The sequence below is a fragment of the Rhipicephalus microplus genome, chromosome 3, assembly GCF_043290135.1.
Source record: "Rhipicephalus microplus isolate Deutch F79 chromosome 3, USDA_Rmic, whole genome shotgun sequence".
NCBI lineage: Eukaryota > Metazoa > Arthropoda > Arachnida > Ixodida > Ixodidae > Rhipicephalus > Rhipicephalus microplus.
This window is the reverse complement of record NC_134702.1, coordinates 38,085,383-38,110,302: the sequence shown is the minus strand read 5'-3', so window position 1 is coordinate 38,110,302 and position 24,920 is coordinate 38,085,383. Positions and strand designations below refer to the sequence as shown.

The window sequence follows — 24,920 nt, the reverse complement described above, 5'->3', positions numbered from 1 at the left end:
GTGGATTCAGCCACTCATTTCGCTTTAAGGAAGATCAGAATGTGGAAGGATTCTCAACTTTTTTTTAGCAGTTGCTACTATCACAAGAGCCACATAACAGCATAAATGCCTTTAATTTGTGCTCACAGGGGTCCCACTCACTTATTCTAAATGGTTTTTAATCATAACAAATTGAAAGAATTACAACGAACTATGGTCTACCACACTTTAGACTTTGGCACATTTTGCTGTTCTAGGCTTTTGTTCCGAATGGTGTTGAGTGGCTGGTTGGATTGATTTGTGGGGTTTAACGTCCCAAAACCACCATATGATTATGAGAGACGCCGTAGTGGAGGGCTCCGGAAATTTTGACCACCTGGGGTTCTTTAACGTGCACCCAAATCTGAGCACACGGGCCTCGACATTTCCGCCTCCATCGGAAATGCAGCCGCCGCAGCCGGGATAGAGTGGCTGGTTGGAGGCGCTGAAGGAAGTCCCTGGGGGGGGGGGGGGGCGATCACCTTTACTACTGCACTCTGGATTTGCCACTGGTTGGCCAGTGCCACTCAAGCTATTTGGCCAGCTTCTTCTACGTCACTGACCCCGCTGTTGGTCGCAAATGAAAGTCAGTTCAAGATTTGCATTCGCATAACACTTCCTTCTGCTACAACTTCAGTGTCACTCAGATAGCATAGAACTTAACAAACAGCTTCAAAGCTCCCTGCAGCCCAGCCCCATAACATCACAATGAGCTGTCACGGCAGGGGCGTGATGGCATTGAAAGATTAGAACATTATCCCCCCCCAGCCACTCACTATGCAGAAATGTATTTGAGTTTTTTTATCAGAGAAAAAAGTTATAAAAACAGAGCGATGGACAACAAAGACAAGCACCTGTACAGTTCATAACTCTGGAGCAAAAGCTGAAATCAAATATCAGCATGACGAAACCTGCAACATGACTGTAAGGACAGCCAGTGTCTGAAGGTATAAAATCAGTTTCCCTCTCCTTCCTTGTGCTTTAAGAAGGTGGGGTGTGCTGTCTTACTTGTGTCTTGACATCTAGAGAGGTCCAGGACGTCGATAATTTGGTTGACGTGCTCCATCTTCTCATGATATGACATGCTTTCAGGAAGCCGCAGTAGTGCTGTGTACTGAAAAAGAAAGCATTTCGTTTTTTTTTTCAGAATTGCACATTTCACATAAGGAAGAGGAATTTGGAACCTATCTATGCCAACTTTGAACACAATGCATTGAGTCTTTCAAATGCTCTATTGAATACTTCAGAATGCAAGTTTTACAGAAGCTTGTTAAACATACTTCATGGCTAGCCGAAAACATGCGTTTCATTTGCGCTAGGCTTTTAAGACTGTTACTCGTATTTAGGATGTGTTTAAACATGCTCTTCAAAAAGTTTCTGCCACCATTATTGTTTAGTAAGGCATGAAATATTAGACACCTCATTGAGGTTTCTCAGTGCATTGCTGAAGCATGATGCCCATATGCTTTATTGTTTTTGTACAAAATTATTTTTGTTTATATTTATGATATATAGACATGCAAGAAAACATGTGTTTTACAGAAGCAGCGTAATTTACATAGCTGCATAATTTTCCCAAAAAGCTTATTTGACAATCACTTTTTGTTCATCATGCAATAGCTAATATTCATTGCACCTATGTATGCACTTTTCCAATGACTCCTTCCATCTTACAATATTTCAGTTGAAGACTGGCTGTATTTGAACTCTAATAGATAAAAAAGGAGTACCAGGAATGACATAAAAACAAACATGGAACAAACGTAAACGCGTATATGGGAACAATCGGTACGAATATACATTGGCATACGTACAAGGTATCACTGCAAATTGTGCTATGGCACATGTTGGATAGCCACAATATTTTTCTTCAGCAAAGCAATGGTGAAGACATGCTAACACAATTATGTCTACTTTCATCGAATGTTGAAAAAAAGACCTCGGAAATGATGACAAAAAAGAGAGAATGCCCATTCCACCAGAGTAGAATAGCCAACAAGCACATGCCTGGTTAACCTCTCTGACTGTTCTTGTTGTTCTTCTTCCTCCTTGGGAAAGAAGAGCTATTTGGGCTAGTTGGTGGAATTCCATAGTAGTAAGGGTTGCAGTTCGGTGTTAAAAAGTTTTGCCTGTTTGTATATATCAACATGTGTGCTGCGAAAAATGAAGTCAGTTGGCAGTCAGCGCTGGTGTTGTCCTCTTTACCTTACATTCCTCCCCTTCTGTTTGCCTTTCTTCCAGCACTTTTGTGCCTGTGCTGCAACCCTTACTACTCCTCCATGGGCCCTAGCACTGTTTTTCTTCTTGAATTTCAGTAATTCAGGTACCGCCCTGCTTGATTCAACACTACAGTACAGTTTGCGGCAACATGCGTGACAACCACGTTAGCAATTCTGTCAAAATTAAGCAGCATACAGCGCTTAAATTCAACTCACATTGAGTGTCTGCCTGAGTGTAAGGTCTGGGAAGAATATGTCTTGCTGGAGGACATAACAGATACGCCTGCGGAGCTGCTTGTTGAGTGGCTCGCTGTTCAGGAGTACAACGCCAGAGTCCATGCGGATGCGGCCAGCCAGGGCATTGAGAAGGGTTGTTTTCCCAGAACCTGCATGGGCACCGAAAGAGTACAGGGTCAATCGTACCCTTCCATCAACGGCTTAGACGGCACACATATTTGACCAATTAGGACACTGTGAAGCGAGTACAGATCATCGTACGTTTAATCCCAAATGTTTGGCAAACTGAAGGAAAGGCACGAGATGACCAGTTACATTCAAATATTTCTCATAAAGAGCCAAAAAAAACGTTATCGCATGGCGTTCGGTGATGGCATTATGACATTATCACCGGCATCAATGCTGGACACATCAAGTGACCATGTAAGTCATTATTACAGTAATGTCCATGTACGTGACATCTTTACATCTATATCAGCAGGTGATGATGTCATACAGCTACAAGACGATCTCATATGATAAGATCATACTTAACTTGCACAAATATTGCCAACTTACTTCACCATTTCCAATATGCTGCGCACAGCCAAGAAAAAATGAAACGTGAACACAGAATAGTAAAGTGATTGCAAGGAATAGTGAAGTGTTATTGCCAAAGACTGTTTCAGCCTCGAATCAAGCGAGGAAGCCCAAATTGCGTTTACATTTGCGCATGCTTGCTGTAGCGATAACGAAAGTACGCGTTTTAGGTCATTCCTAACTCATTCGTATTTGGATTTTCTCCTACCGTACACTCACGCGACTCCTGCAAATCAAGTTGCTCTGCCACACAACAGCCTTGTCAAGCAGTGAAACACCCTTGCAGTTCTTGCGCGTCGGCTTTTGCGCGCTGCTACGGCAAGAAGTGTTCCTGATGATGCGACACAACAGTCGTTCCCACAAGACAACCCGTGTTCGTCGAAAAGTACACGCGCCACGAAAGTTTCGCGGGTCATCTTGGTGCAAGCCTATTGTAATGGTGGCCCCACGACAATTGCTCTCCGACCACACTTTGAAGCTGAAGAAGGAAAGAGGGGAATTTGAGGGCTCACTTTTCCGTTGGATACAACCTAATGAATCCAAAAGAGAAACAAAACATTGGGGACATTGTTGTTTTGAACTGCATTGAATTGTTAATTTAATTATTCATGAAAAAAAGCATGGGAAGGTAGCCTACGTTGGGGTCGGCTATCACATCAGCATGACAACAGCGTAGTAACAGCATACAAAAACAAAAAAAAGCTTGTACAATTCAAAGAACAAGGAAAGCTAAAAATGATCAGGCGCACTATGTAATACTTATACGATTATAGGGAGTATAAAGAGCGAGCAGAGTCTAAAGGCATAGTCCTAAACATTCAGGGTGGTCATGTAGAGATAATACCACGATCCACACAGATCGCGTAACAATTATAGCATCATTGGTAATGATCACAACCACACATACATTTATATGCACAAGTTTATCAGCGCCTGGTTTCACCGCTAGCCATACGCTGGCACAACGCACATGGGACTTCAAAGGTAGGACCAGAACTTTCGAACATCCCCCATGGGTATGGGAGCATCCCGAATACATTTCGAGGATCCGTTTTGGGGCGAGTTCAGATTCCCTGAATTACCGGATATATCGAAGCTTATTTGGTTTATAAGAAGCTCGAATAGCGTTAATGTGACTTGAGGAGCCGCGGCACCAGGCAAATGACATAGAAAAGTTGAGGAGCGTCCACATCCAGAACTTCTCTGACGCAGAGACTACGCAACGAAAAAAAAAATTATATTGTAATTTAAAAGAGTAACAACTGGAACCTGTTTGTATGGATTCATAGTAAAAACAGCACGGTTATTTTCTCGTATACCAGTTGTTTTTTGCAATGAAACTTTTATTAATTCGTATCTAGGTTGATCGCATTTCCGAATGCATCGAATTATTGCCGGCGCAAAGAAGGGACTGCTCGTTACAACCGGCTTATGGCTATTTAGGTGTATGAGGTGCTGCGGCTAGAGACGCAACACACGCAAGCTAAAAAGCTTTTCCGCGTTTCCAGCACTCTCCTAACCACGGGTGTTTTCTTTTCGCTCGTAAAAAATATATAACAAAAACAAAGCATAGCGAGGTATAACTGAGGTAGTGGTCTGACAGCGTAGGTCGACAACCCCGACCCGCGAAAAGAACGTAACGGAAGCGCCTTTAAACAAATACGTTTTTTTTTTCAAAAAATAAAAGGGTTCCGCGAAAAGGACCAGGAAGCCACTGGTCGAAAACGAGACGTGGGAAAAAGGAAACTCAAGCTAGCAGACGACACGAGAGAGGAACATAAGCCCACGCTTGTCGTCTGGCAATGCTTACAGAAAGCAGACGAAACTCGTTCGGCGTTTTGCAAGGAGAGCAGACGACGCGCTCCGATGCCAACAAACATGTGCCCTGCGTGTACACCCGGTGTTTTCTGTAACGGCCGCCACCCCGCTTCATGGGAGACCAAACCTTTCCGTACATGGCCAGCATCAGCTAGCCTTCCGTGTTTACGCTCCTTCACTTCGAAACGTCTCACTTTACCAACAAAAAGCGAGTCACTTTTCTTTTAGTTTTTCGTTCACCCCGCGAGTCTCTCTTGTGTTTCAGGCAAGCTGACTGTGTCGAACACGTGTGCTTGCCAGACAGCGTCAGCAAGCTTCCATCAATAACGACGGTGACACCCCGGCCACCGGAAGCGATTTTTTTTTTTTAAGCGATAGACCCTCGGTGTTTTTGACCCGTAAATGCGCGCTCCCTTTAGAAGCGCCACTGAAAACCGGGTTACAAGTCGCAGGCTACCACATCAAGAAGGGTTCGTTTCGGTTAACACCACACCGGCGGTGTTTCCGGGAAAGCGTTCGGAAAAGTCCCACGGTACGTTATGTATTTGCCACAAGACGACTGGAAGGCGAAGGCCGTCTTAATCTTTTTTTTTTCTTTTCTGCCTATTGTGTTGTAGAAGGCAAACGCTCGAGGGTGATGGAGAGTTAGGCGGGCAGACGAAATGAAATGCTATATAAGGTGTTACAGCGATCCGTCTGTTTCAGTCGGTTTTATACCGTTCCAGCACCATCACCCAACCCTTCTGGAGATTCAACAAGTCTGCGGGACTAGCATGACCGAGCAGAAGATGGCGAAACACGGGAAAGGCCTTTTCCCTGCAGTGGGCGTAGTCGTACTGATGACGATAATGATATCCTAAGCAGTGACATTAACAGCCAGAAATGGACGTAGCACTTACGAGCACGCGTACAGAACAGTCTACGCCACACCACGAGAGAAAGACAGACGAAAAACGTGTTTCAAGCGGAACACCCGTTCGGCACGTGCACATCTGTTGCGGGCTTCAACGACCTGGTTTGTCAAGGCGTTGCCTTCCACAGGAAATAACGCGAGCATACGGCACGACTAATATCGCATCTGCGACCCCGGTCCGGTTCTTCCAAGGTCAGAACAGCGGGACGCACCAACGCATTCGCTTCCACCCTTCACCAGTCCTGTGGTTTAGCCGTTCAAGTGCGCGTTAGAAAGAGATTATCTTATCTATGGCTAAGATGGACGCTACGTGGGAACATCCGCGAAACAAGTGCGGGGACACCGCAGGCGACACGTGGCAAATGTACGCACACTGCCCCCTGCTTCGAAACGAAGTGTTCGATCAGTGCGCTATGCGAAAAAAAAATAAAAAATGAACAACTTTCGCGACCGTATACGTCTGCTGAACGGGGCGCGGATAACGCACGTGGTTTGCACGACAGACATATGGGACACACATACGCGCACCGGAAGTATGTCAGAGATCTTTGACAGGCACGACTGATTATATAGAGACAAGCGTTTGTCGTCCATGCCCGACAAGTGCTAACCAGATCCACCCGCTGGAGTGTTATCTAGCGTGGTCAGCACCGGAAACTCGCCTCTACTTTCGCACCACCCCTATTTTCTGCTCTCTTCTCTTCACGCCAGAATCGAGAATTTTCCACGCTGCTGGACGGCAGATATAGCACGAGAACAGAACGACGACAAAGGGACAAGAAGGAGACGAGCCCAAACCACCACACTGATGGACGGCCTCGTACGCTCGAATGCTGAAACACGATTGTCATTGAAGTTGTTCGTTACAATTGTACGTGAGGGGAATAGCTATTGGTACCGGCAGCTGCCGACGTTTTCTTTGTGTCGTATATTAATTATTTAATCCATTAATCACTTCCGTGTGTCTGCCTGAAAATGTTACTGGACCCTAAGCAACACTACTCCTCACGCAAACGAATGTCAAGAACCGTTGCAATGCAGGTTAAGAGATAATAGAACTTGCAAGTACATTTTCTGCTAACATTGGTATTACCACGTTAGCACTTTAATGTACTACAGTGAGTTGTTGCACTTCTTCCTTTAGGTCACTATAAAATGGACCATTTGCAGCTCGGCGGTTAGCAAAAAAAAAAAAAACTGCAAACGGGTTTCTAACACGAAACTGCCTCGGCGTCTGTACGTTTTCACAATGATCAAACTCGAAATTCACGCGTGAAACAATGTGAGATATTGCGCCAGCCTGTGAAGCTCAATATTGCAGACATCGTCAAGGAACTTTACCCCCGTATTCACAAACACTCCTCCAATCGACTTTCACCCTTCACTTGACAGAGTTGAGCACTGCGCCACAGCCCGGCTCAAAATGACACTGCGCTCCTCGAGAATCGTAGCAGATTATCGCTGATATGCAGTGACTTGCCGTGCCTAGAGACGGCTCTCCCATCGACTTTCTCAAGTGAAGGTGAAGCGTTGAGTGAAGGGACGTTCTAGAATATGGGGGTTAGAAACGTGAATGAATTCAGCCTTAAGCATTTCTTTTAAAGGGTATACCCTCTTCGGCAGCACCATGCGCAGTGCCCTACTTTTCTCCTTAATTAAATATGGTGACATGCAAGCAGGCTTTAACAAGACGGCCACACGTGACGGCCAAATTAAGAGCTGCCCCTTCCGGGCGTCCTTCACGGAATCACTTAGGCTGGGTATGTGGCGCGACATCATGGCCTAAACGGGTTACTCTCAGTACACAAGATCTTCGAGTTCCGCCTTCATCGACACGAGGGTTGGGGAAACGAACCGGCGACCTCGAACTCTGCGGCAGGGCGCCATCACACATCCACCACGGATGGCCACAGGATGAGCGCTTAATGCAGGACACAGGCGCGAGAATGTTCGCACCAACACCTCTGTCGGGACGGTCCGCGATAATGAGTGCTAGCACAACAGCAACTTGGGCCAGTTGGTATAACGGTTTATGCATGGTAAATGCAAAAAAAGTGGGGCACAATATACGGAACAAATACTTCTCTATTCGCCCCATATTCTGCATTTAGAATGAATGAGTGCTATAGAATATAGAGGGCGTTGGTCTGTGCCTCTCGGACAAGCACGTTTTCCAACGTGGGGTGGGATCGCCCCGTTAATTACCGTGACTACCGGAAAGTTGAACCACTGTCTCGCCATCTTGCGTTATCGCTTGCGTCACGTGTTCACAAAGAAGTAAAAAAAAATGTAGAGGATGGGAGCAAGGAGGGCTTGGCACGTTGCAATCTCTCGGCGCGAATGCCTGCTCGAATGATTGCTGTCTAAGAATGCGATCGCCTAAACTTATGGTATACAGCGGCTCGAAGCAGATAACACGCAAATGACTAAAACACCTATCGGAAAAAAATTTTGCACGCACGGTGGCGTTTAGTAAGCTTCTAATTTACGGAGGGGGAAAAGAGAGAGCGAGGGGGAGGACAGCGTAAATTCGCAAGGCTAGAAAGTGCGTGCACAGGTTAGCACACTGGGTGACAGCTAGCAATTGAAGTGATGACATTATTACACAAAACTTGTTCTGGAATGAATGCGTTCTATCAGCTCGCGTACCTCGAACGGCGCGCTAAGTATGCACTTATCTGATGATGGTGCTTCAGTACCGTGCCCCTTTTCACGGCGTCAGGCAGCCAGAGGCACTCAGCCTTGGTTAACGTTTCGGCCTTTCCCTCAAGACTTCTCTGTTTCTTCAGAATTTTTCAGCGCATCTCTTTCACAGACCGTAGTAAGTGGACTGGATTCTGGCCGAACATATATATACTCGAAAGAAAATTATTGCACACTGGCCGTGTCCGACGATGGCGCAGAAATTGATGCCTCACTACTTTGTTTTTTATTTCGATAGTTAGCCTTAGGCGTCGTACAACACGGCTTACGTTATCGAAACGCACCTTTGCTACCAAATGTAGTCAATTGTTTCGACACCGGTTCGTCTTTGCCCTTGCGTTTTCAGATTGGCTGATTGGTTTATTACGCCGAAAAAATCGCGCATGCAAGGGTAAGAACCGTTGTGGTAGGTCTCCCACAGCGGAGCTGATAAGGCTGCAGGCAGGCGCATGTACTACTGCGTGCGCTCTCTTTCTCGCTCGGCTGTTCTGGTCGCGCGGGAACGGACGGATGTGACACGACGGAAGATGCGGAGGGGTGAGCACCAGACCAGGGAAGCGGCACGACGAACAACACCGGACGGGAAAACGAGGTCGGCAAGCCGCAGATGCAGCCGCAGCCGCCGCAAACGAAGCAGCTCGCTGGCGCAACGCATAGTCGCTCAAGAGGCTCCTTCCTAAAGCCGGAAAGTGGAGGAGGGAGAGAGAGCATGTTTTGGCTGTTTTGGCTGGGTGGTGGACGTAGTAGCGGCGACGGCAGTAGTAGTAGTAGTAGAAGAGGACTTCGTCTCGAAGCGGCGCGCCTTGAATGCTTGGGCGCTTTTGTCTTTTGGGTGGTGGCTTGGTTCTTTTCATTCCCCGCATATGGGGGAAGTGGGGAGGAGGGGGAGGCGTTAGCGGCACCGTCCTTGACCTGCTTCTCGACTTATCGTCGCCCGGCTGTGTGCTTGCTCGCCCAAGAAGAGAAGGCTGCTTCGGCCGGCCTGCCGGCCTGCCTGCCAGCCAGCTAGCAAAACGAAGAAAAAGAAAAAGAAGAAAAGCTGTATTTCTCTCCGGCGTAGCGGTGAGATGTGCCGTGCGTGACGTGAAGGGCGGGGAGGGAGGGGACAGGCATAGGCTTACTGGCAACACCCCTCCCCCAAATGCGGGAGTGGGTTAGTTTCCCCTCATACTCACACCGTTTATTAAAAATATAGGTAACACACACATTCGTGCTTGTTACCACTAATGCAGCGGCTGAAATTAAGTGTGCGAAATGATCACGTGCGCGCCGTGCGTAGGATTTTAAGTGTTTAAAGAGAGGAGTCGGGACAACGGAAACGCCGACTAACAATTGAATCGACTAACTTGTACAAGGAAGAAACAAAATGGCTGAACAATAATCTCTCACGCAGACCCCCACGCGCGCCGGATTGAAAGTTATTGCCTCTTTCTAGGGCTTGCTTTATTTTGCGCTGCTGTGCACCTATTCAGTTGTTATTGTCGCAATTTGTTGCCGAATACGACGGTCAAGGGAGAGCGCGATACAATTCAAAGCGATACGGGAAAAGCCTTACGTCTCAAAAGATACGAGAAATTCTAAACAAGAGGCCTCGTAGATAAATGACTCAAAATCGGCGGGGGTCAATGTTTTTTGTGTTCAACGTTTCTTGCAAACGGCGCCTTTAGAAACACGCGCGTGGAATTTGTGCAGGCACCAATGAACATGTTCACCGTACAGAACGTTGGTCTCGTGCTCATGCGTCAGTGTTTCTTGCACGCTCTTTACAGTGAGATAAGAACAACGTGTCGCTGTTGTTGGTCATTTTTGCATTGCCAGCCAAGGGCGCAGGCAGGATTTTTTTGGTGGTGGTGGTGGTGGTTGTGGGACCCCCTCCCTCGTTTTTTGAATTCAGAGGTATGGGGGGGGGGGGGGGCACTCTTTTAATATGGTAATTTTTCGTTCTGTACGCCATAGCAAAAACAAAAAAAACGGGGGGGGGGGGGGGCACGGGTCCCATGTGACATCCCTCGGCTACGCCACTGTTGCCAGCTCGAGCTACGCGTTCAGCAGTAGCGTGCTTCTTCTGAGGTTTACACGCGATGAAGGGTGGCTCATCGCAACGCAAATTCGGAGGAGGGTTTAAGGGTGCAACGTAAGGCCAGTAACGGTATTGCGTATTCTGTAGGAGCAGCATATCGCGCAAGTCCTGAAAGCGGTCTGTCCCATTTCTGCTCACACCGACGGGAAATGGCGCCCGTCAGCGTGAGCCAATCCCGATTGGCAGCTGGTCCGCCATAACCCGAGCCTCTATACAAACAATCTCGAGAGCGCTGAAATGGACAGTTCACTAGTTGGCGAACCCTTGCAGAATTCACCCACGATAATAAGGACACCATCAAGAGCGATTTACAGGCAGTCTGTATATGCGTCGCTTATATAGTAGCGATATTAGTTTAAAAACGCTTGGACGCCTCTTTTATATGTATGTGAGCGTATTGTTCCGATAGAAGAAGCTTACTGACGCTTATTCGATTCCGAACACACTTAACCAACATCGCGAGAGAGAGACAAAAAGGAAATTTAGGAAAGAAAGAAAGAAAGAAAGAAATAAAGAAAGAAAGCCGTCTTGATTCTGTCGAGCCAGGTTAGACGTTCATTTGCAGCGCCGCAGCCTTAAGAGAAGAAACGTGCTTAAACGAGCTTTTCGGGAGGACCCATTTGCAAGTCAGCTCTTCGCAGAGCGAGCGCAAGGCCTGAACGCCAGCGAATAAGTAAAGAAAAAAAAAAGATGATGAGCGAGGAGGCGAGTAAACAGTCGCGTATACATCGCGAGCCAGAAGCGCAATGGGATAAGGTCGAGTGAAAACCTAGTACACTCACTGCATGCGCCCACATCGCCGCAGGACGGCGGGCGCATCGCAGCTTGCGTGTACCCGTACGATGCAGCGTGCGAAGCCAAGGGCGAGGGATTGTTCGTCTCGGGTGAACCAGCTGTTCAACAAGGCGGGCAAAGAAAGGCGTATAGAGGAGTGTAGTAATAGTAGCGCTGCTCCTGTTGATGGCGGAGCTGACGTTCTCGCCTTGTTTTAGGCACCACCGCGGGGCCAAGACTGATTGATGGCGCCTTGAAACAACAAGCCCCACGAGCGAGCCGAGATGAATGACTATAGCCATTCGCGCGCGCTGTGCGCTAGTATACGGACCGCCGAACAACACATTCTCTCGCCGATGGGACGCAGTATACGTGAACGGTATTTATGGCTGGGAACAGCGTGACCACTGTTTGAAGACTAGCAGAAAAAAAAAATGGATGAATGGGTAAGGAGAAAGATATATAGATAACGGCGCCCGTCAGGCAGTGACAGCCTGGTGCAGTCGGCCATAGAAAGCCTACGGGACACCAATTTGCACAAAGAAGCAAAACACAAAAATAGACAGCTGGAATTCTCAAGAAGGTAAAAGGCACGTCGTCTGAACCTCAACGTTTCAGCGCGTCTTAGACACCGCGGATAATTTTTAAAAAATACAAGTAAATTGCGAGTAAACCTCCCGTTTGGGCTATAGTTGCTGCATTCTTCGAAACACGTATAGCAGAGCTGCGAGAACGAGCGAAAGGCACCTTTAATGACGTATCTCCGAACTCTTCCTTCCCGCCTGTTCGTAGTAACTGGGATTTTAGGCGCCAAAACCACGATGAGATAATGGGGAACGCCGTTGTGGAGACCTCCGGAAAATTCAACCACTTGGCGTTGTTTAACTCCAGTTGGGCGATGCATTTAAAGCTATGTATAGTACACGGGGCTCTATAGAGTTTTGCTTTCAACGAAATGCGACCCCCCGCCACGGGAATCGAACCCGCGACTTTGGCGCCAGCATCCCAGCACCCTAACCCTTGTACCACTGAGGCGCCCATCAGACAAATTCAATGTTAGGTTATTGCGCACAGCTTAAAAGACGAACGCTTGAGATGAAGGACTGGACGGACACCAAGATCGGGACTAAGTTGACCACGGCAAACGTCAATCACCGCAGGTTGTAACGAGTTAAGCATCTCGAATGTTTGCAAATATGTTGACCTTTCGACCATGTTTCCAACGCATGCGCCGCGTTACGTATTTGATCACTTAGAGAGGCAATTAAGGATTTTAACAGAGCACGCATATATTCAAATTTGTGGAACTCTTACTGCACACGACAAAAAACACAAATTCGAACTCGAATAACCAACTAGTAGGCTAGATAGTGCATGCCTTGATATATGCGAAATGTGCGAAGCACTAAGAAACGAAGACGAAGCGAGATATATGTATACTATAGCATATGTGTATTGCCTTATGCCTTTGTTTCTGGAACTACACATAATTAGCACACTGCAACAACAATGTGAATATGAGAGAGCTCGGTTGAATGCTTAAATGCTTCGATCCTCGCTCCGAAGGGAACAGCTCGTAAGCGGCCGAAAAACAGCTGCAACGTCGTTTTTCACAGCCTTGTTATCCGAACCAGAACCAAGAGTAGAGAATGTGTTCAAAACCCGCTTACGCATGTGCGTGTTTATATTTAAAAGCGAGCAATAGGATTTCATTGTATGATGTTCCCAAGCGGCTACATTCACTACATTCTTTTTTTTTTCGCTTGTCTCGAAGCGAGAAGCGAAATCCATCGGCCTTGATGCAACCCGAACTGAAAGGCTTCCAGTTTCCTATTCCCAACATTTTTCCACAACTCACCCCGTTCGGCCTGTCCTCTCTTCATAGTCCCTCGTTTTTTGCACGGAAACGAGGAAAGAAAGGATGAAAACATGGGAACTGCGTCCGGTCCCGGGATCCCATTTTTCAGGGAAAAAAAAGGGGAAACCTTGAACACCACAAGGTTACGCAGCAGCAACGTCGTTCGCAACAGACACATGGCGACCGTGAGTGAACGGTTTCACCCGAGAGTGGATAACCTTGGACTAAAGCGCACCCAATCCAGATTTTCCTTCTTTTCTCTTTTTCGCTTGGCGAGGAAAGCCGGGCCAAACAATAATAATAGCGAAGAGGCAAACGAGAGTGGAACAAGCTGAGAGCGCAACTGAATCGCGCGTATCTCGAGAAAAAGCGAACCGGCGGGGAGGGGGGCTAGAAGGGGGAGGGGAAGAAATGGGACAAGGTCACACTCGATTCGGAAACGGGGCATATTCACTCGTGACCGGGCGGCGTAAAGGAAGCTTAGAAAGGACCTCCCAAAATTTGGGCCGAAATGGAAGAAAAATTGACGCAGCGAAAACGAGACTATAAACGGGTGAAACTGTTTTCGCATGTCAAATAGAGAATGAAAAAAAAGGGGGGGGGGCGGGGGGGGGTAGTTAGCGCGCAGGAAGAGTTGTGGAATAAACGGTTTGCGGCGCGTAACCGAAGCGATGAGCCCCAGCTTCGTGAGAGAGAACGAAAGAGAAACGCGGAGGCTGCAGGGCCAACTGTTCACGTGCACAGATTTCTTCTTTTCTTTTTTTTTTTCCGAGCTTTAGAAAGGCCTGCTCTAAACTTCCGCTCACTGAGATGATTCTACGTGAAGGTCAACCAATGCGAGATCCACCGGTTTGTACAAGAATTGAAGCAGTCCTCATGGTGGCACTGACACATGAAAAAAAAAAAAAAAACAACTTGATATTTGATGTACTGCTATGAGTAGAAGGCGAGCTTCTCCTCACGACCTTGTTGCCGACGAGAGGGTTGGAGCGAATTTCAGAGCTATCAGGACAGAAAGGAACTCCACACACATAGTCTGCTTTGAAAGCTGCAGAGTTTGCAAGCGTAGAGTTTAAAAAAAAAATGGCAGCATATCCACGGAGTGAATCATGGAAAGTGGGGCGAAGCATCCGTCCGTCCATTTGTTCTTGCGTCCGTCCGTCCATGCGTGCGTCTGTGTGGCCGCCCGTGCGTCCATCCGCCCGTCCGTGCGTGCGTCTGTTCGTGCGTCTGCACGTCCATCTAGATGTGCGTCCATCCCTGCGTTCGTCCATGCATCCGCTCCTGCGTCCGTCCATGCGTCCATCCGTCCGTGCAGCCATGCGTGCGTCCGTCCATGCATCTGTCTGTGTGTCCGTTCGTCCACCTATTCAACACTCCAAGTACCAGCATCTCGCATCGTTTCATCATATATTCCGCATATATAGGAGCACCGCCATCCAGCTGACATTACAAGGACTGAACAAGAGGAGGCACACGCACACTTTCTTACGGCTTGCGCTTCGTGTCTACTTCCCGGCTTTAACCACCTCGAGTTCTTGGTATATACTAGTTCACTGTATTCATGGCACTGCGGCCCAAAGCTCGCGAAACCTATCTAAAACCAAAGAAGGTTACGCCCAGCGAATATAACGTAGCAACCCTTTCTTGTCAGATAGTGCTCAATGTACATGCCAATGGCTGCTAAGGGGGAATGAGAGACAGGAGAATTAGGCTTTTAGTGAACCCGCGCGCTGCGAATTTTTTTAGTGTTCAACAACGCACAGAAGAAATCTCCCACCGGCACCACCCTCGAGATCAAAATGTAAGACAGGTTAGACACTGCTACCGCGACTACGAGGGACGAACGGGTACCGCTACTTCGCCCCTAAAATACGTGGTCATCCCTCGAACGCAGCCGTCGTGCTGCGGTGGCGTAGAGGTTACGCTGCTCGGCTGACCCGAACACCATGGATTCGATGTCGGCCGCGACGGTCGCATTTCGATGGAGGAGAAACGCCAGTGGCATAAACATAAACATAAGTGAAGATTTAGCCCGTATTGGTACGGAAATAGTCCGTTCATTGTTGTAATTATGTATGCGAACTTCAAAGCTTTGTTTAAAGAGTGCACTGTTGTGTAGAGGAATGCAGATTAACGCGAGGTATAGTTGAAGCCGTCCCGGCTGATAGCGTGGGTCAGTGACAGCTGCGTGAGCAGCCCTTAGGTGGCGCTGACAGCAAATGGACTTTCTAGACGCGACAGATTTCAATGCGCGTTTATTGGGCCTTCCATCGTGTATGCGTCGACGTACACTTTTGTTACTGATAACGAAAATTGCGCTCGTCCTGTTGTGTCTTTCTCGCTCGTCTCTGCTGCCACTATATATGGTATACCTTTCAACGTCCAACTAAAACTGTCTCTTATTTCACTACAGCAACGCAACGTACGTGGTGCACCATTTCAAGTACACCTCTCGTCAACATTGAAATCCATTCACCCGAACTCTGACCTCAGAGAGCACAGAAACTTTACTGGCGACGGTGTTCATTGTTTCAATTACGGCCCTGAACTTCGCGTCAGCACTTCCTTATACGTATCATCCGAACGTACGCATGAGAAGAGGAAACGAGACAGCGATGTTAACGCCTCTACGGTGGCCTGTGCTTCTCGAATCGAATACATACTGGTGCCACGTTAATTGGGGAAACATGTCTGTGATGATTATCCGCCTTTTGCTCTTCGGAGTGCAGATTATTCTGCCTTTTGCTCTTCAGAGTGCAACTTATGCACATGTATCCTTTTGTTGGCGCTGTTACCTTGTTAAAAGCGCGGTGACCCAGGTGTGTCACGACACATGTGCTCCTGTCGTGCGATGTGATCTTCGAATATTGGCGTCTTCATCGACCCTAAGAAGCGCAATCCAGCTACTACGGCTATTTTTCTTCGAAGGTCAGAGTTTATAATCGGGGAGGAGCTCTTCGAGTCGCGTTATATTCCCATGCGGCTGCAATCATACCTAGCCAGACTTGCAGCATTACCAACGCGGGCGCGCGTAATAAATCAATAAAGAGCAGCGGCACAGCGATTGTAAAGTGAAACAACTCCCCCCCCCCCCCCCTCTGTGAAACCCCCAACTGCCCCAGTGGAAAAAAGAGCAACGCCCTTCTGTGGAAAGCGAGGGTCCACCGCTTGTGGCGGATCGAAAGCGCCACGACATCGAATCATTTTCTCTCGGCTAATTGGGCTTTTCCTTTCCCATTCTTTTTCCCTTCCTTCTTCCGTCGCTTAACAAGCTTTGCTCAAACTATCCGACACTTTCTCGGAGCAATACGGCGCCGCGTTTTCCTACAACTTGGTAGACTTTCACTGTAGAACACAATCAAGAGTGAGCAGTTGGAAAAAGGAGCAATTAGAAGAGGGAGATCATTTGGGACGCAGCAGGGAGCAACTGCATTTATCCCTGGAAACACACACACACAGGCTGCGAAGTCGCGCGCACGAGTGATACACATCAAAGACAGCTTCCTTTCTTTTTTTATATGTTCATATAGTATTCACCCCGCCGCCAATACGAATCGTTTGCTCACACATATAGCGCTGTCATATGCCGTACATAAACACAAAGGCGTTTTAGCAGTGAACGTGTTACCGTACGGTAATTAGGAAATAGCGTAGCGTCGTACTCGACACGCGTACATTCAAGACATTTTTAGCAGCGCCAGTTGCTCTTTGGTTGCTGTAACGCGGTAATGTCATCAATGCGCGTAGCAGCGGTCTTGAGAGATTTATAAAAACAACCTGCCTACCAACCACAACGGTACGGTCTGGCCATCAATGCTAACAGGCACTACGGTGACGAAAGGAAAGAAGCGCATACTCGCCGTATACCAGCGCCCGAGTGCGCAAGCATGTGTGAGAGTGCGTGCACACGGATGTCCGTGTCTACATGTTTACGAGAAAAGAATAAAAAGAACAAATTCGGAGAGCGCACGCGCGCCACAAGTATATGGGGAAGAGGTTTTCTGGTTGATTGAGAAGGCCGAACAAGGCGGGGAGATTAGCGGGGACTGAATCACGACAGAAGGAAGCGGTTCTCGGGGCGTGATGCCGCCGTCAGAAGGGAATCCTTAGGAGGGAAGAGCTTCAACCAGAGGATGCGTCGTACCCTCTTGCTAACATGCCCCCCCCCCCCCGTTTTTTTTTCTTACAGTGCCAGGTAAAATTGGGGCGGGGGAGGGAAGAACTGTATCTGCTGTTCGTTTGTGTAAAGCCAGCGAGCCTGTATACCGTCCATGAGAATCAGGTCGAAGGTATGTACGAAGAAAAGAGAAACGCACTCGATCAGCCGTGCGGAATTGGGGAAGTAACAAACTAGAAAATGGCAAAACGGAGAGACAAAAATGCTCCTTTTCTTCCGTTCCAAAGCACGCGGAAAAGACCATATGCTCCTTTGCATGGAGCACGTGTCTACAGTGCCGACATGAACGTCAGAGAAAGAACGCGCCATGGATGGGGGAGAAAGTGAGTTAGATACGAAAGGGAAAGTGACCTGGCTTCCTCAATGCTCCCCAAGCAGCAACAACATGGGGATAAGTGACCCGTTTCACATTGCTTCCTTGCTTCATCGGTGCTTATAGAAGCGTGGCAGCTTGCAAAGCGTGTTGTGTGCCCCTCGGACGAATGTGAGCGTTTGAGGGAACAGCCAGCCTACTTTAGTAGCACATGGCTAGCTAGCTTCTTTCCTATATAAGGGAAATGCAGAAGGGAAGAAGTGGGAATGTGGCACTAAATTAAGTATGCAAATTTACTAGAGCGCTACACGGAGAATCCAGAAAAGCCGGATAGACCCCACCGCAGAACAAAAACAGCAACTGTGAATGCAGTGAAAGCGGTATTAGAAGAAGAAAAAAAATAACTACGAAAATTAAAAAAAAAAGCTAGAGGTCGATGCCAGGAAAATGTGGGGAGGGAGATCGTTGAAGTCTCGAATGAAATGCGGAAGTAGAAGGTCCCGTGACAGAAAGTGTGTTCCGGAAGAAAAAAAAAGAAAAAACTGCTTTAGGCTCAACGCTCGGAGTGGTACGTTTAGTGTATACACGTACGCGGGTTTTTCTGGTCTCGTCACTACCCCAAATGCTTCCCTTTCGTACGAGGGCTCTTCCGACCCCTCAACGGCGGCACCTTTTTGATTAGGGCGTGGCATCTGCACAACAAAAGGCCCGCAGCTAGGTCGAAGAGCGGAGCCACCCGGAAGGCATACTATAAGGTAAGCCGTAGCAGACCGTATTTGTACTTCTTTGGGGAGACCCACGAGAGAACTCCTCTATTTCCCGGAGGCCCTATAACAGGGACGCGTTCTTCTTTTACGCTCCAGTGTTGTTTATTCAATCTCGAGGATTCTTTTCAGGCCTACTCTTGTCGCAAACCATCTGTCTATCCCCCGAGTACACTGGGCTGCTGCCGCCGCTGCCACTGCTGACGGAGTAGTTGTGACGGGTGAAGGCTTCCTTTCCGGCCTTCGCACTTTCTTTTTACGTCAGTTTTCTTGCTTATGCGAGATCAGTAGTTATAACGAAGCTAATATTTAAAGCAGTAGAAGAAGCAAAAGCTTGCGACGTTCTTTATTGGAAGACACCTCTGACGTCGCGACTTTTCGATGTGCCCGCGCATCGTATGTTGCTCGGGTTTCCCTTCGCAAAAGCCCGCCGTCCTCAGTTGGTGTCCCGAATATTCCCCCTGCACTTTACGGCGCAGTGGTGGAATGCGAAGGAGAAAAGAGGAAAGCGAAAGTCTTTTGTCACTGCTTGTCCGGCGCCATTCGGTCTCGAAGGCTTTCGCTTGTCGGGAGTGTCGAGCTGCTGTGCCTGGATGCGTCCAGGATTCTTCGGGCTACGCGTATGCAGCACGCGCCAATCTCAACACTATCCCCTCCTTTCTCCCATCCCCTTTCAGTCGCTATCACCTATTTCGGTTAAGAGGAGGCAGCGAGCAAAACACAAAATGGCGACGACGGGGAACGTTAGAAAGGGAGGGGGGCTGGGGGGGTCGTGAGGCGCCTGAAGAAGATGAAGAAAAGATTCCGTTCACTTTCGGCGCGGCGCGCGTGCTCGCGAGGTGCGGGAAGAAGCAGACGACAACAGGAGCGGTTCGTCTGCTGCGAGCAAGCAGAAGGCGCTGTGGGGTGGGGGCATTGCGAGGCTTAGTGGGGGGGGGGGGGGGGGAGTGGCTGCCCCACGGTTTGAGAATCAGGTCGAGCGAGCCGCGCTATTTTGCTTCTCTCTTCGAAGGCGAAAGTGCCAGCATGCCGCCTCCCCAACCGCTATCGAACACCGCCATCGACAAACAGAAAAACAAAAATAACGACCACCGTATGCCTGCCTGCTGCCTGGCCCCGCTTGCATGCAAGTCTGTGTCAGCCCTCACCCAATCGCAATCTGCCCGCCTGAGCGCCCACCTCCTCTTTTCCGCCAAACAACGGTTAATGTAGGCTCGCTCGCGCGCGTGCAAGTTTTGCACGCGCTGTACGCTTGCGGGGAAGGAGCAGGCCGTGACGGATAAGGAGCCCGTTCAGATAAACAAAATGGCGCCTACGGTGGAGGCCGGAGCAGACGACGCCGAAAGATAGCAGACGACGCCCGGAGGTGTACGTGCGTGCGTGCCGAATTCCATCGTCTGCTGCGGATCCCAGCGTCTGCCTACTTTTGACTGTACGTTGTTTGTCAGCTGCTGCGTCTATACAGGAAACGTCGCTCGTGCGCTTGAAGCCGTAATACAACGCACCAAGGCACGCGTTTCATTTGCTTTCATCCTCGAATAAACAGGGAACCGAAATAAAAAGCTAAAAAAAAGCGGAAAGAAAGAGCCTTCTTTAGAAGATTTTCGTTCGCGTATATATATAATTTTTCGGGCGCTCTCAGACACGCCGTCTGCACAAGAGAGGGCCAACAGAAGTGCGATGACGCAGCTGACTTTCGCCGCTGCTGCCTGTTTGGGCGAGCAAACCGCGGGGTGGCGGCGACGGGGAGAAACGCACTGACCTAGATTTTCCTCCTGCTCGCTACCTTTTATGAGTTCTTATTTCGAAAATTTTCGCCCGTCGAGGGGGCGGGGGAGGGGGGAGGGATTCAAACCCAGAACGCCGCTTCGCTCCTTTACCTCCGTCCTCTTAAAAATGTTGGCGCCTCCCAGTGCCCCGAAGCCGCCTTCTGTTAAGCTATATAGGATGCCATATGCATTATTTTCTTCCAACGACTGCGTTCGCGTGCAGTTTCCGTTATTACGATGACAGTTTGCATGCGCGCGGCAGTTTATTTGTCCGCTATATTTTTTTATAGTACGTGACTTACATCCCCACATTTCCGAGACACCCCCCCCCCCCCCTCTTTTCCACTGCGTTGCCAGACGAGAGTTTATTCTTTTTTGTTTGTAATTTGCAACAACCGCCGTTGTTCGTGCAATGCAAGCTGCCGTTAACGGCACGGAAGCGGAGGACGGGATCGCGGCACCAAAACACAAAGTTCCCGCCGAATGAGTGGTCTATTTATAAAGACCGTCGAGCTAGACGTTGAAACTACCAGTGCATTCATTGTTTTATTTCATTTCGGAGCCGAGACATCGGCGGCATACTTGGTGCGTGGCTTCCGCCTCGGATGCCGTCATCCATAATGCGCGTGACCTAAATTAAAGCGCCGGTGACATGCAAGGCCATTTGAAATCGGGTAGGTTCGTCTCAAAAAACTTTCCAAAGCATCCCACGTCGCAGCCGTAAACGCCGAAACTCGAATGAACGAGAGACCATTCATTATCAGGAATGCGGCGTTAGCGATAGAGTAATAGCTATAGCTGCTCTGTAAGCGAGTGGGAGTCGCAAATAAGGACCGGAAACGGCGCTCTATACTATGCACATCCTTCCAAACAATGACTCCTGCTTGCAGGGAAGAAGAAAGGTTTCCCCCACCGCTGAGACATCCAGACAGTTCTCAATGAAGCCGCAATGCTCCTCTCTGCTTTCCACCTACGCAGTCCAAAGCGATCGCTATATTTAGGAGATATGGACATCCCGCTCTAATCCACTCGTGTACGAGGGGAGTTTCCCAGCGGTAACGCGAGAGCCTGCGTTTGCACGGAGCCAACCGGATGCTGACGTCACGGCCAAGCCGGCTGCGATTCGATGACGTCATCTTGCATCGTGGCTGTATGACCGCGGGGAAACCGCTCGACCAGTGGCGCTGTCGCCGTATCTTCTTTCTCATCGCATTTTGTCAATTTTCTTTTTTTGTTTAAACAACTCGTACATAAGTACATACTCTGCTTAAAGTAAAACAGGGTGAAGAAGAAACCACAGCAACAAAAAGAGAAGGGTTGTGGAATGAGGATAAGGAGGGCACGCAGGCGCCATCCGCGGAATGCTTATCTGAAAAACGCTCTTAAGATCAACGTTTTTCCGAGGCGCCAGCGGAACACACACAGGAGGGGTTTTTGTCGGGTGTCCCAGCGAGAAAGTGGCCACCCAGAGCGCGCATAGAATGCAAGGAAATGTAAAAAAAAACGGGACAAACAAACAAAAACAAAACGGTTGGCTGTGTGGCTTCTCCGCCGCGCAGCCAAACTCATTTCGTAGTAGCGCTGTCGTAACAGCTTTTCCGTTGGCGCGCTATAAAGATTCGCGACCTGCCGCCATTTCCAGCCACACACTGTCTTACGATGAGCTCACTAGTTCATTCGATAGCTCGCGAAGCAACGTAAGGCGTTATTTTCATTGATAGTTTTGTTGTGCCTATTTCGGAGTACAAAATACAGGCAAAACCTTGGTGCAAATAAATGGCCCACCTAAGCACGTTTATTGGTGGATGTTTTTTACGAAGCTTTGCGTTATAAACATGGTTTCGACGAGGAGACGAGTGCGAGGTCAAGGTCCGAAACGTGACCACGACCTCTTACAAATAATCACCAGCGGAGATATCGGAGTGACCATGTTCTTCGTCAACACCTTTGGTCACCAGGGATCACCTGTCTAATTTTGTGGTACCAGCATTGTTGTTCTAACTAAAAACGAGTAACGATCGAGCCACACGCAGGGCAAATCAACTGTCAATCAATCAAGATTTGTCGCTTATAAAACAGAGAATGTAATAGCGACTATTCCCGCTTCAAATTGCATTTAGCGACGATGTTTATGAGATGATCACAATTAGTAGTACACCATTTGAAACGGCGTATTGACCAGTGGTCACGTTCAGCCTGTTCGTTGGAACAATCTGTTCCTCCACCCACTACAGTACAGCGTCCTGGTTAGCATTCTTCATAAAAGCTTCTGTTTTTGTTACCTCAAATCCCTAACAACTGTCGCACCAATCTCATCTCTGCTTTTTGCCCACAGATATTCTAGGCGTCTCTCGAGGCTATCTGTCTATGACCCGTTAATAGGTCAATCCACATAAAAAAAAACTAGAACTTGCGATGAAACACAGGCGCATTCCACGGGACTCGTTGCGACTTGCTGGTGAACCAAATGTCCTTGAACATCTCTCCAAAGAGGTAAACGACCCGCGAGGCAGAAAAGGGAAAGTTACTACAAGTCCGCCATTCAGAGCACGCGCACTGTGCTACGCGAAAGCTCTTTCAACCGTGCTAGTTCTTTCTTCGGAGCTCACACAGCTGCCAAGGCCGCGTCCAAGTGCGGCATAGCTTCTGAACCGGAAGAAAGGGACTGCTCGTCACTGCCACCAGGCGGCGCTCACAAGCTGAATGGAGTCCTCCGGCGCAACCTAGCGGGTCTTTTTCGGAGAAAAAGGTTTTCCCTACAGAAAAGAGCGACCGGGAAAGAAAGGAAGCGGTGGTTCAACTCTACCTTTACCTAAGAAAAGAAGGGTGGGGGGTCAATATCAGTCAAACAGGCACTCACGGCAAAACGTTTGGTTGCTTCTGGCACTCGTACTATGGTATTCTGGATTTCATCATTGGCTCTACACACAACAAGAGGCTTGCACGTGTGTTTGCGCGTCACGGAGAACACCGTAGTTGTCCCGATGATTCGTCACCACACTTTTTTTTCTTTCCTGCTAGCACTCTGTCCTCTACTTCCCTTAGGCTTTCACCCCCCCCCCCCCAACACTGCCCCAGGATCCAACCCTAAATCACCGGGGCCCGTCCATCTCGACCCAGACCGCGGGAAGCCAGCGGCGGCATCCTAAGAAAAGGCTTCTTTCCCGCAGAACACGCGGCGCGCAGGAGAAGCGATCGCCTCCTCCGTCGACGCCATCTCCCGCGGCGCGCAAGCTCTGCCCAAGAAAGGGCGCGTCTGGACAGCGCGCATGCCGCACTCACGCTGCTTCAAGGAGGAAGAGTAGGTCGGCTATTATGCACGGACGCACCAGCTAGCGAGCAAGCACTGGCGACCGAAGCCACAAGGAGAGAGAGAGAGAGAGAGAGAGAGAGAATACAAGGGGGCACGCACCACGTCACCCGCGAAGCCGGCCTGTCGTCAGTACGGAACGAGAACATTGCGCCGTTCGCGGCAGATACGATTGTGAGCGCGTGCGCGCACCTGCGGCCCCCTCGTTGGTCGAGAAGAGCGCACGCCGCAGAAGCATTATGAGACAGTTCCCCCTCCCCCATCTTCTTGGAGAAGGACACAGATGAGCGGTCGCATAGCGGGGGAACCCGCTTTTTTTTTTTTTTGTTTCTATGGTCCCAAGAGCTTGCTTTCCAGCTTTCTCCTCCGCAGCGAAAGACCTTCGTCGCCGCTTTCACTTTTTCATTTCAAGATGCTGTTTGCACTTTCTTTTCGTCGAATCCCCTGACCGCCGTACACGGCTTCCGCCCTTTCACAGTTCGAAACGAACCTCCTGACCCAGCGACCTCGTAGTAACGCGGTAGTAGGCGTATAGTAGTAGAATTGTCGCCAAGAAGCGGTGGTCAAAGGAAAAAAGGGTGGCAACGGGGTTTTTCGGCTGCCCATTCCGCTACTTGTGGACCCACCCCCACCACGTGCATCAACGGAAAACCCGGTTGTGTGCCGAGCACACGCGCATGCGTGCGTGCGTTTGTGGGAGAAAGAAAGGGAGAGGGCGGTTTTGACCTTTCCGTATTTCGCGTACGTGAGCACTTGGAAAATATTTTACTACGTCTCAACCTTGAAGTGACCGTGACTGAGAGCTGAGTCGAAGGCTGTCGACGAAATTTAAAATAAAACTAACTGTCCATGTTTCTGAAGTTTGCACCTGTGTTTGTGAGGCTGCAGTCATTGCGCTCTTATGGTATTATAAGTTGATTAAACATCAACGAAGCATTTTCTGAATATGTTTATGGAAAGAGACCAAAATGAGGGAAAGTCATTGTGCATAGACGTATGCAGTCTGATTGATTGATTGATATGTGGGGTTTAACGTCCCAAAACCACCATATGATTATGAGAGACGCCGTAGTGGAGGGCTCCGGAAATTTCGACCACCTGGGGTTCTTTAACGTGCACCCAAATCTGAGCACACGGGCCTACACCATTTCCGCCTCCATCGGAAATGCAGCCGCCGCAGCCGGGATTTGAACCCGCGACACGCGGGTAGACGTATGCAGTCTAAATGGATATTTTGCCTTGGCTATACGTCTGCTCAAACCATATGAGCAATATGCTCTGACGAAGGATCTTCATCGTTGACTGAAGTGCAAGCGTATGTAGGGGCTTGGACTTTTGTCAGGCACACAAACATTTAGTCCTCACCCCTTCTTGAATTGTCAAGA

General features: G+C 48.8%; 1 protein-coding gene across 6 annotated transcripts in view; it reads right to left on the bottom strand.

Annotated features, from left to right (window-relative positions):
- The window catches only part of E23 (ABC transporter G family member E23), a 482,421-nt gene that overhangs the window by 22,954 nt on the left and 434,547 nt on the right, over positions 1-24,920 (bottom strand). For all 6 annotated transcript variants that reach the window (XM_075889251.1, XM_037427941.2, XM_075889252.1 and 3 more), the window contains exons 3-4: positions 2,454-2,623; positions 1,027-1,132 (exon numbers count right to left, since the gene is read on the bottom strand). In XM_075889251.1, the coding sequence (XP_075745366.1) occupies positions 1,027-1,132; positions 2,454-2,623 (276 nt within the window). The remainder of the gene's footprint in view (positions 1-1,026; positions 1,133-2,453; positions 2,624-24,920) is intronic.